This window comes from Vigna umbellata, chromosome 2 (genome assembly GCF_029865625.1).
Source record: "Vigna umbellata cultivar VRB3 chromosome 2, Vumbellata_1.0, whole genome shotgun sequence".
Classification (NCBI taxonomy): Eukaryota; Viridiplantae; Streptophyta; class Magnoliopsida; order Fabales; family Fabaceae; genus Vigna; species Vigna umbellata.
The window spans coordinates 9,296,346-9,309,411 of record NC_142166.1 but is presented as its reverse complement, the minus strand read 5'-3'; the positions used below and the strand labels follow the sequence as shown (position 1 = coordinate 9,309,411).

Sequence of the window (13,066 nt, the reverse complement as noted above, 5' to 3'; positions counted from 1 at the left end):
GACTGGTCAACATTTAATTATGTTGAACTCAGCAATTTGAACTCGACAACATAACAATCCAAGCTCAATCTCGATAGGGAAAGTGTATGATGTCAGAGGATCACTAAGACAGACGAGGAAAGGGTGTATGTCATCAAACGTTGAGTGAATGTTGAATGTGAAAAAAAGCCTGTCTCGCACTAGTAAAGATAGAAACTCGAATAAATACATTGCAAGATTAGTCATTCAATTGTTATGGTGTGTAGAGCATTTGTATATGTGTGAGCGTTTTACAAATGTATTTTTAGTTTACAAGATACTTATGATGTTGTATTTACAATTTTAATATGATAATTAACACTGCAAACATATAAAAGTTCCACAATTTCTCAATTTATATCCAAGTTATCCAACAATTCTTAATCCTGTACGTGGTTCCTTTTAATTAACTATAACATATTAATTGCTTTTTGATCCATTCTACTTAATACATGCTTTGTTGATTTTGTTTAAATTCCTTGAGTCAAGGGCTTTTTTAGAGAAGGCTGATCTCGCTTGAATTTGGATTGAAGTTGACCCTTTTTTTTTTTAAGTTGTTTTTTTTTCAAGATGTATTTAATATTTTTACCTTAACATCTATCATCCAATCAAATCTATAAATCCTTAATATCATGTTATAATTCAGATTCAATTATATTTTTTTTCAATTATATATAATATTTTACAACTCAAATTTGATTAATGTTTCATCTTATTTGTAGTTAACAAATAAAGAAAAAACAAGAAGGGATCCAAACATAAGAAAGAAGAAGGTGTTTGAATTGAAGGAAATGGACTGAAAAATGTGTGAAAGTTTATAGTAGATGTGATTGATGTAATATAATATTTTTTTTATGTATTTAAAATCAATTTTAAATCAAAATAAAAATTATTATCAAATCCCAATAAACATAAAGTTTATATATTTAAAAAATAATATTTTAAATAAATTACTTCATAAAATATAAAAAACAGATTAATAAACTATTTATATTAATTTATTTGTTTTTTAATATATTTTTAATGATTTATTTTGTAATATAAAAGCATGTATTAAGAAATGATAAATTAATATATTATAATTACTTTATTTTATTTATCATTCAATTATTTTCTTTTATTATAATATCGAGACATATATTAATGAAATAATAATAGTATAATTATTCACAAATTATTAATTGCATTTATAGTTTAGTTAATTATATAAATTTAAAAATGATAAAACATTTAAAATTAATGAATTATGTTTTATAACATAGTTCATTATGTTATAAATACTTTATTATTATTTATATACATAATCAATTATGCTAAAATAAGTATAATGTATTACTATTCACTGTTCATATCTAATTTTTTTAAAGAGTGAAAAAAATATCATTAACGATTTTTTTTTGTTTTCTGTAGCTCATGTAGCTTTTCCTACTTTAACATGCTCTTTGTATCCTCATAAACTATTTTACTTTTTTTTTTTGTATAGAGATGATCATGACAATATTCTAAAGTACCAAAATGTTCAGAACATGTAGATTTTAGGGATATAAATTATTAATTATAAGCAGTTAGTTGTTAATAATCTATAAGCAGTAATTGTTAATTACTAATATTTTTGTAATCAACTTAACTGTGATATTAATTATGTGAAGAACTACCATATCAAACGTGTAATGTCTGGATCCAAAGATTAAAATGTTTCTGTATAAAGATAACACAGACATTTGAATATTTGAGTTTCAATGTCTTAAAATAATATGTTGCAATGTATTCACCACTTAGTTTTATCTTAACAATTTTAATAAATTATTAATAAGTTAAAATAAATTCTACTAGTCATATTGAGAAAATTATTAATATCACTTTTTTTATCCAATTTTAAGTATCTAAATAAGGATAAATTTCATATTAATTGAATAAAAATTAGAAACATGTAAAAAAATCCGTATTGTTTTAAGATTTTAAGATAAAATTGAGGGATTGAACTTATATTGTTAGTATTGTTTTTTTAATTTAAATGAAAAAAATACGAAAATTATGGGCCTACATAAACCATTTTTCGAATTTCTGAGTTAAAATTTGAACTCCTGGCAAAGCAAATTTTCGTATACGTAATTTGAATCCTATTACTAGCAAAATCCATGGAGTAAAAACATTAATAAATTTTATCATTATTAATAAACATTAATAATCTACTAGTTACCGAAACAAATGAATTAATTTGTTCAAGCTATTTTTCTTATGTTGTTATTCAGGAAGCAGATTACAAATTAGTCAAACCTAACTATATTGTCTGTATTATTTAGATTTATTTATACTATTATTTAATTATATTTATGGTTGGTGTTGGTGTGGACTTTAAAACTAGAGCGACGATAATTTTAAACCTAATACTCCTTAGTCAGTCCCTACTTATAATTACCAAATTACGGAGAAACAAAAATCTAATTTTTAAAATTTAGTGAAAAAAATTAAACGAAAATCGAAAGTAATTTTCCCTGTAAATTTTAAGAAAGATGGTAAATAATAAAAGACAAAAGCATAGGAAAATACTAGAAAAAAAAATGATCCATCAGAGGCAGTAAAGACGAATCGAGAAACCGTACATGACGACAGGGAGCAACGGACTGTCCCGATAGTGCCTTTGTCCAATCGAAGCTCGACAACGTTTTTGACGAAACCACTCTGGTTTTTGAAAACCACCTTCCCATCAGGTTTTTTCCCACTTTTACTTTTCCTTTTCTTTCCCTCGAATATAATAATAATAGCCAATGATTTTCCCTCTTTTTAATTTTTATCTTATGTTTTAATGTTAACTTTATGAAAAAAAGGAAGAATGAATCATAGGGAGACTCGTGGTCAAGGCTCATATGTTAATGTTCGTCTCCCACACACACACACCACATAGCTCTCACGTACGTGAATAAAAAGATGTTGATAGCATATTATAAATCATAGAATTCCACACGCAGAAACAAGAACACCAAGAGAGAATCATAAAGAAAAAACATACCGATAGAGGGAAATTGAAGGGTGCTTTGCTGCTACGTCGTCTTTCTTGTGATCAGTTCTTTGATGACTGGAATTGGTGTCGGAATTGTGTTTTTGGTGTTGTGGTGATCGTGAGAGAGAGAGAGAGGATAAAAAAAGCAGCAAAATTTTGGAAATAAGTGCGTGTGTGGTAGAATATGGGGAGAGGAAGGGTGCAGTTGAAGAGGATCGAGAACAAGATCAATAGGCAAGTAACCTTCTCGAAGAGAAGGTCTGGTTTGCTCAAGAAAGCTCATGAGATCTCTGTGCTTTGTGATGCTGAAGTCGCCCTCATAGTCTTCTCCACCAAAGGCAAACTCTTTGAGTACTCCAGCGATCCATGGTATGTTCCTTAACCTCACGTACCTTCAACCCTTTTCATTTCTCTTTCTATAATCCCACTATTTTTTTCTTCCTTTGCTTATGGATCTCTGTCAATTATGTTTACAATATCTATTATGCCTCTTCTTCATGATTCTTTTATCCCCTTTCTGCTAAATGTTATTCTTGTGGTTTATTGCTTTCTAATGCCCCTTTTGGTTTACCCGTAATTAGCCTCAATTTGATGTGATTAGACACTCAATTCTCAAGTTTTCTTTTTGATAAAACTGGTTTTTCAGATTTTCATTATGGTATGATTATCTAGAGCTAACTGTATGTTTATTTTTGTGGTTTGATGATTGGTTTTCTTGTACTGGAAAAGAGTGTCATCTCATCATCATCATCATCATGCAGTGGCATATACTTTTATTTTACTGTGTAGCGTATGTTATTGAGCATGAGTTTATTCTTATTACGGAGTAGTTTGTGGTGTAAGTGAGACTTACATCACTCTCTCCGCATGGCCATATAAAGCGTACGTGATTCGCTATTTGAAAGAAGCAGCCTGATCTGACAAACTCAGCCTCAGACACAAATACGAGAAAGGAGGAACCACAAAAGTGACCGATCACTGGGACACTAGGGTCATCAAAACACACACACACATAAAACAAACATAAAAATATATGTATAAGCAATTCGATTTAAAAATGGTGCTTCCACCTAAAATTCAATGTCACACTCGAGTGTGCACAACCTTTACCTCGCTACCTACTCCAGCATGTTATAATCCTCTAGCCCGTACTCTTGTCGAATTTGTCACATATCATACGTTTGTTATAACCTGGTTCCTCTTTGGTCCCCGAAGAAGATTTTTCTGACATTTTTTCTAGGATGAATTAATAGGTGTAGTGTGGATCTTAGGTAGACTTCTGTGTAGCTGAAGTCTATATATGTAGTCCTATTTGCCATTGAATTTTAAAGCATTTTATATATTATACTAATTTTCAGAATGAGTTTAACTCCTTTTAAATATAACTCCTTTTTTTTTTTACAAAACATGGAGCGTACACAAAATAAAATACACTGTGCAGTTGTAGTAATTTTTGTGGTATATGATAGATTTTAACTTACATTTTGAATTATAAAACAAAACTTATAGAAGGAAACTGGCTGAAGCTCACAACTTGTGCTATATTTTGTGTTTGGATTAGAAACATTAGATTTAATGCCTTGTACATAAATAGAATCATCAGATCTCTTAGATGAGAGGTTCTATATGGTTTCAGAGGTAGAGTTAGTATGAAATCATATTTTTATTCTGCAGTTTTGTTGTGTTCATTATAGGCAGAAATTTCGGATAAAATTATCCACACCTAACTTCTTTTTTATGGTAGGACTGTAATCAGTGTTAGAATGTTTTTTTAAAACCTTGTATACGGGGTGTACAAACCTTACCTATATATATGGGTCCTTCAAACGAGGGCTTATTTAGATTTTAACTTTGATTCTCCCTCTTGAAGTGCAACTTGTTAGTTTACCAACATTACGTGAATCATTGTTGATATAATATGATGGGAAAGAAGAAAAAAATCTTCTTGGATGACTTTATATGTGAAAACCGAGATATTTATTAAGTTAGAACTTCATATTTTCAGTCCGTTTATGAAATGATATGAATTATTGGAATGAAATACATGTACTTGGATTTTTTTCAACAAAAGAAACAAGTATTTCATTTCATGTTGTTTGGAAAATAATAGAATGAGTAATAACTTTTTAATTGTCATATCGTTATTTTAAATTAAAACACTATTGTTTAAGATAAAATTTAAAAAGATAAAATAGTCATTTTTTTGTTTATAACTTTTTTAAGCAAGAAAATCTTAAATGTAGAGAAAAGAAAATTGAAACTAAATATGAAACATAATAGATTATGATCTATTTTTCTTCATTATGTTTATTTCTATTTTTACGTGAAAGAATATTTCCTTCTCTCCATTTTACCTTTAAGCTAACAAATTCAAAGATAGTGTCTAAAGTTTGGAGAAGATGAAAAAGGTATTCAACATAATGAGATGATATTTACCCATGTTCTTACTAACTTGGTTAGTATTTTGGATTTTCCGAAAAGTATGCTCTTTATTATAGATTTGTTCTGACAAATGTGGATTCTTGTTCTTGTCCTGTCCTTAAATGAACGCATAATGCAAATTTGTATGCTATAAACATGATAAAGACCTTTTATAAGGTTGGAGAATTCATTGTCCCATCTCATTATGTTATTTTGTTTTGTTTGATTAAAAAAATATAAAGTTAGAAACACACCCAAATTTCCCAAACCACCATGGGTTAAATACAAGTATTGAAAAATGTGATTTGATGGACGATCCTGGTTGGAACAATTTTCTTAAGACAAAGTTTGAATCTTTTACATGTTAATGGAATATGAAGTTCTCAATTTTCTTTGTCAACAGCATGGAAAGAATTCTTGAACGGTATGAGAGGTATTCATATGCTGAGAGGCAGCTTGTTGTAAGTGATCAACCACAAAGTGTAAGCTATCTAACCTTATAATAACATCAACTCGTTTTATTGATTCAATTTTAATTGATGATAATCTAAGATGAGAAAATTAAGGCTTAAATCCCTTTTTGTCCTTTAGTTTCTTAATGTACAATCTTGATCCCTTTAAAATCTTCATTACAGAATTTGTATTTATGTTTTATAAGTACTTCAATTAGCTCACTATTATTAAGGAGTACATAACAATTTTTTTTTATTAACAATGATATATTAATGGTAGATTAAAAGGGTTTAATTTTTAAAAACTAGAAAACTAAATATACAACTAAAACTTCATAAGGATTAAAAGTATATATATATATATATATATATATATATATATATATATATATATATATATTTAAGTCAAAATTCACAAATTTTATAGGAATTTAGAAAACTACATGATCAAAAGTAGACTTAAGCTAAAAATTCATTGATATCTTCCCTTTCTTTCTCTAAACCCCGCGTAGGACTTTGTTTTTTTTTTTTTTTATCAATTTTACTTACTAAATAACTGATTTATTTAATTGTAATTTGTTCATTAATTTTGTTTCAAGGGAAATTTTCAACTTACAAAATCCATGTATTTCCTGTTTTTATCAGTAAGAAAGTAGATATATCTTTGGCAACTTGCCCTTGCTACACAGAACATTGCAAGAATCAGATAACACTAACTTTATTATAAACAATGTTAGGAAAATTGGACTCTTGAACATGCAAAGCTCAAAGCAAGGTTGGAAGTTCTACAGAAAAATCAAAGGTACTGAAATAGTTGGAGCAAGGGCTTTTGTGTTTTGTAATTACTAAAATATAAAACAGTAGAATTGTGTAATTGTTTTGCAGAAATTTTATGGGACAAGATTTGGATGGTCTAAGTATCAAAGAGCTTCAGAATTTGGAGCATCAGCTTGATAGTGCTCTCAAACACATTAGATCACGGAAGGTAAAACCATGCAGTAGTAGTGCATTTTTGTGAAAAAGTTTAAACTGAATATGTTATATAGTCCTTCTAACCATTTAATTATATGATTTGCAGAACCAACTCATGTATGAATCTATTTCAGAGCTTAATAAAAAGGTGAGTCTTCTTGTTTTCACCTTTTGTTAAGTATATGTTGAAAATAACCATTACTCAACGAATAAACAAAAGGTGGAAACTATTTTTGAAGAAGTTGGACTCATGGTGACCATCTACAAGGTGATAATGTAGTGTGTTTTGTGAGTTGAGAAGTTAGAAACAAAGATAGTTAACTATTTATATTATCAGAAACACCGGAATTTAAAACTACACTATCCCCTGGATTTAGAGTGGAACAGACAAATAGTAGATATAAATAACTAATATTAAAATTATTTAATAGTCAGATGCCATATAAAAGAAGCATATGTTCATATACATTAGTAGTGGCGCATGCAACATGAATTTGGCTTCCCACCATTATTCCTCGCTCACAACAAAATTGTATTTGTTGGAAAACTCCACCTTTGTGGACATGTTTAACTTGAAAAACACAAATATTAGTTTCTCTCAGGAAGCATCAAACAATAAATCATAGGATTTCCCATTTATCTTTCCTAAAATTTTCCTTCCCTCTAAATTGTATTGGTAGTAACGATCCAATACAATATTTGGTTTGACACTATAGATATTGACCACCCAAAACAATTCTCCACATTGATTGGGAGAGACAAATAAAGACCAAGTGTTTATTTGTTTCTTATATCAAATAGAATACACATACCTAATATCGTGTGTATTTTCCAAACACCTCTTCTCATGAGATTGTCTTGTCTCTATAGTATGTAGTCTATTTCTTGACAACTCCGATTAAATAATGTTGTATTTGGTCGGACATGAATATTTCACTAGTTCTTGTAGACTTTGGTCCAATTGGCTATATAATTCAAATCGTGTCGAAAAATAGACAACCTTACTGTGTATATTTCACTATCATGTTTCCACAGCCACCTATATCTATTAATTGTCTCTTGTCTCTGTGTTTTTTTTAACCTTCAAATCTTGTTTTCCCCTTCTCACACTCTCAAATCACTTATCTTTAAGCAATTTTTTTCTAGTACGTTGTAGAGTCAACTAAACTATATAGTATGGATACTAACATATATAATGAACATGATACATATATAGATGCTTTAACATGTGTAGTATCCAAAGTGTAGGATACAAGAATATGAATTTATATATTAAATAATTATGAATTATTTAAATTAATATTTATATATTTAAGATTATCTATAAATAAAGTTAATCAAATATAATAATATAAAGATATTGTCATTTAATAAAAATAATGAATACAATCTATCTATTTAACATCCAAAAGAAAGTGAGAAGAGAATATAATTAATTTAAAACCTTTCATTTCCTTCTTTATCATTATCATTGGAAAAGATATTTTATGTGACATTCATTAAAGGCAAATTAATAACTCTAAAAAATTCCAAATTATATAAAACTATAAAAAAAGATTAAATAAAATATTCTCAATAAATATATATATATATATATATATATATAATTTGAATATGTGTGATCATATATTTGTTCCTTATTTTTATAATCATAATATATACTTATACAATAAATTTATAAGTTTATGAGTTTTAAGGATATTATTGTATTTATTTTTATTAGCATTATATTGAAGTCATCTTAAAATTGTGTAAAAGAAAAAAAATATATATTTTTTTAAATTGGAGACTAATGTTGTACATATGTGGATCGATGTTTGATTCTGTGGAACACAGGAACACACCATTTGAGAGGTGCGTCCGAGCCTCATAGCTACTAAATCTTTTTATCTAACTTGTAGTATGGAGCTATATATGTATTCACTCATAGTTTCTTACGTACATCCTCCCTATTCTTTGTTCAACTTTTGTGACAGACTAATTCAGACTGTTTTCCTCTTAATATAAACCTTTTTAAATTTCCACCAAATTCAGACTGAAGTTTATCCACTCTTTATATTTAGATACTAGGATTTTTTTGTACCATAATTCTTATTTTGGTATTTCTATTTCCATTTTATAAGAGTACTTCATTAAATGACCTTTAAGTCTTTTACTCCAAGACTTTCATTTTCTCCATTGGACAACACACTAGTTTTCACTTTACACAGTTTATCTTCCTCTCTCCCTGGCTACCCTAAAAGAAATAATTCTAGATCTCATTCAACTTACTAATTATCTTACTTTGTGCCTTGAAAAATTAAAGGTGGAGATCGTATTTTGTAGCATTTTTCAATGACTGATATCCATATTTTCTCCCTTATATTAGATTTGCCCCGAACTATAGTATTCCTCAAGTAAGCATAAATTTGCATTTTTACTATCCAATTATGCAAAATATTACCAAAATCTATCTCTTAAGGTAGTAACTTTTGCAACCTCCTAGCTAAGACTTTTGCCACAACCTTACACTTCAAATATAAATTGAAAAAAGCTGCATAAGAATTAATATTATGTTCCAACTCATTCACTCATATCAAGTCTTGATAATGTAAATTATTTTGTACTTATTTTCGGATAAATATTTCTTATAGGTTTCATTCCAGACAGTATATGTAACTTCAATTATTACAATAATCAATTGTAATGAAAAGTATTATTTTTTTTACTAACATAACGGTGATAATTTTGAATTTATTGCACACATGGATGGATTTAACTTGGTTAGGTTCAAATTATGTAGGATAAGGCCCTACAAGAACAAAACAACACTCTCGCAAAGAAGGTACGGAAAAAATGAACGTTGATCATTTACTTCTGATAATGAATAGTAAATCTTACTTTATATGACTACAATTGATTTGAGTGAAAACTAGATAAAGGAGAAAGAGAAGGCACTGGCAGCACAACAAGCACAGTTTGAGCGACAAGCTGATGAAATGGATCTAGCCTCCTCTGTCCTCGTACCTCAACCATTGGAGACATCTAATATTAGGTTTGTATATCTAATTTCAAAATTTAACTTATAGTTTTATATCCTATTTAATATGATTATTTTCAAAATATTATTTATATACGCAAAATTTAAATTCATTTCTGTTTAGAGCAATTTGATCTTTAAGTTTTAAAAATAAATAAATAAATATAATTCTTCTATTCAACTGCGTGAAAATTGTTTACGTGTTAAACTATGTTTGAGGCTAATGTTAAACTGTTACAACTTGACACGTTCTAATTTAAATGTTAATTTAAAACATTATTTAACATGTAAAAAATCATTATCATTATTAGGTTTTTTAGTATTGTTGTTATATTGTGTCTTAAAAATATACTAATATAATTTTAATGTTTTAAAACATGAATTTTTTATAATAATATTAAAATCAGAAAAGAGTTAACAAAATGAAAGAAGCTGAAGTGGAAAGTGATGCTAATTGATGCAGAGGGTCGTCACAAGTAGGAGGTGATGAAGGAGATAATGATGGAATGGTAACTCCAAGCCGAGCAAATGCGATTCTTCCACCGTGGATGCTTCGTCCTACAAATGAATAGAAGAATATTAATAACATAAGAAAAAATGAAATATGAATATGGAAAATACAAAGCTTACCTTATGATAAGATGTAAAACGTTCTGGTGTGTTGATATGTGAACAACACCCGATGATTTCAGTTGGAATGTCATCAGTTTGTAATATGTCTGTCACTACAACATTTCAAGGATGCTCAGTAAATTATATGCTATGGCCTGTCTCATACAAGCAATACTATTTATGAATGCTGCTTCTCACCAAAAGATAAATATTTTTTTTTACAGGATTATTCTTGTTTAGGAAAACGATGCATTCAATCTAACATTAAAGAAAGAAAAAAGTTTAATTCATTATACAAATTAAATTTATAAAAATTGTTTTTACTGTTTTTTTTCTAAAGGTAGTATTTGGTTTAAAATATAAAATAAATAAATCCCATGATATTTATAATAAAAAAATTGAGCAAAAATATTAATGAATTGCATCAAAAATCTAAAAATTAAGTTAATATATTTTCGCTTTTTGACTCATGAAGTTACTCCTAAATAACAAGTTAACAAACTCTTTTCTAACTATTTCTTTATCTCACCTTGAGATAATACACACATAATTAAGTTACTTCTAAGTTCCTTAAGCATGTGATCTCACTCATGACTTTACAACAAAATGTCTTTGCATGTGATTATAGAAAACTTTCACTATGATATTGTAGTGTTAGATGCAAGGTTGATCGGTTGTTAATTCCAAGAATGATCTAGTCTTTAACTTAATGTTAGCGGGATCACTATGACGATAATATGAGGTAGTAAATGAGAATTTTAAAGTTGATAGCTCAGGTAATTGTTCAAGGTATGACAAGAGACATAAATTAAATAGAGAAATTTGATAGCATTGAAAGAAAGGAGAATCCAAGGGATAAGATGAACATAAAGGAGAATCCAAGGGATAAGATGAACATAAAGGAGAATCCAAGGGATAAGATGAACATAAAGGAGAATCCAAGGGATAAGATGGACATAAAGGAGAATCCAAGGGATAAGATGGACATAAAGGAGAACCTTGAGAGAGGAGGAGGACAAAGCATTTTGAGTGCCATAGTTGATCGAACCTTGAACCTTTTGGCTAGAACATCTTGCTGCCCACTATGAAGCTGATAACGAAGTTCTAAGACAAACTATCAACCTTCATCGGGAATGAACAATCATTTCCCTTAGACCTTAATTGGGGAGGAGGGCTTATGTTTCTATCATGCCCAATAGTTCCACGTCGTTTAGGAGTCAAGGTTTAAGGCAATTTAAATATTCCTTCCTCCTTCCACCTTTTGAGGTGTCTTTTAAAGACAAAATTGAGCACAAGCTCTAAAAAGCGAACAATATTTCAAATGAGGGGTGATTGACATAATGGTATCACAGAAATATGGTGACTAGATTACTTGTTCAACATTATGCATTGTGATAATTTTCTATGATCAGATGAGGATAATAATTCAGTTTGATCGTATGACAATTTAGGATAACCTGAATTCTCCTTTTTCATGATCTCTCCTTTTTCTTCAATTTGATTTTTCGAGATTTGAACACCAAATATGATAGTCAATTGTTATCTATTTCTTTGTAGTGACATTTGAAGGATGTTTCATCGAGCATGTTGAAGAATGATGTTTCCTTATGATATTTTCTTTTTGTTTTGAATTTGGTTTATTGTTCATATATTTCTTCTTGTAATTTCTTTTGTTCCCTTTTACATGATGTTAATTGGTTTTTTAGAAAAATTGAAGATCAACTTAAAAGACAACAACTAGACTTGGGATTATCTATCAAGGGGCTAACCAAGAAAAATTAGTGACCCTTCAAGGTATAAAACCAAAAAATTAAGGTGACCTTTCAAGGTGCCTAGTGACCTTTCAAGGCACTGAACTCAAAAATCAAGATGACCTTTCATGGTGCCCAGTGACCTTTCAAGGCACTGAACTCAAAAGTTAAGGTGACATTTCAAAGCACCTAGTGATCTATCAAGACATTAAAAAATATTGGCTACCTTTTAAGACACTCAAGAAGAAATAAATGGAGACTTTTCAAAACGCCTAAAGAAGATGAAAGGGGGTTTGAAGAGGCTTGAGAACAACTTTCCAAAGCATTTCCACCAAAAGCATTTAGGTCACTGACTCAAGAATGACCCTTCAAGGTATCATCCATCAAGTATCATCATATCCATATTTATCATGTATCATCCTAAAGGAGAAAGATTCATCTAATCGGAAAAAAAGATTATCAAGTATCATCCCAAATGATGATCAAGTACCATTTGATCAAGGTATCATCCATCAAGTATCATTTGATAAACTTAAGATCGTAATGTATCATCTTATTAAGCTACAATTAAGGTAATTGCATATCATTTGGTCAAAACAACATAAGTGTGAATTTGAGGCATCTTGGAAAAGATTTGATTTAGAAACATTGAGGTAAGTATTCAGTATTTGATTATAATTTTATATCAATTGCCAATTGACCCAGTTGTCTGTTCAAAAAAGGAAATGGTAACATCGGGAAGTAGATATTTGGTAAGTAATTTTATTTATATATTGTAAAGCGCAACTAAGAGTGAAATTTTTTATTGTTGCTTTTAAAT

At 28.9% G+C, this 13,066-nt stretch overlaps 1 protein-coding gene across 1 annotated transcript; it reads left to right on the top strand.

Annotated features, from left to right (window-relative positions):
• The first annotated feature begins 2,861 nt into the window (after positions 1 to 2,861).
• On the top strand, positions 2,862 to 10,680 carry LOC124821046 (agamous-like MADS-box protein AGL8). Its single transcript, XM_047292852.2, has 8 exons — positions 2,862 to 3,388; positions 5,844 to 5,922; positions 6,630 to 6,694; positions 6,778 to 6,877; positions 6,971 to 7,012; positions 9,647 to 9,688; positions 9,780 to 9,898; positions 10,347 to 10,680. The coding sequence occupies exons 1-8, from the start codon at positions 3,204 to 3,206 to the stop codon at positions 10,453 to 10,455; spliced, it is 741 nt and encodes a 246-aa protein (XP_047148808.2). The 5' UTR covers positions 2,862 to 3,203; the 3' UTR covers positions 10,456 to 10,680.
• Positions 10,681 to 13,066: the final 2,386 nt, after the last annotated feature.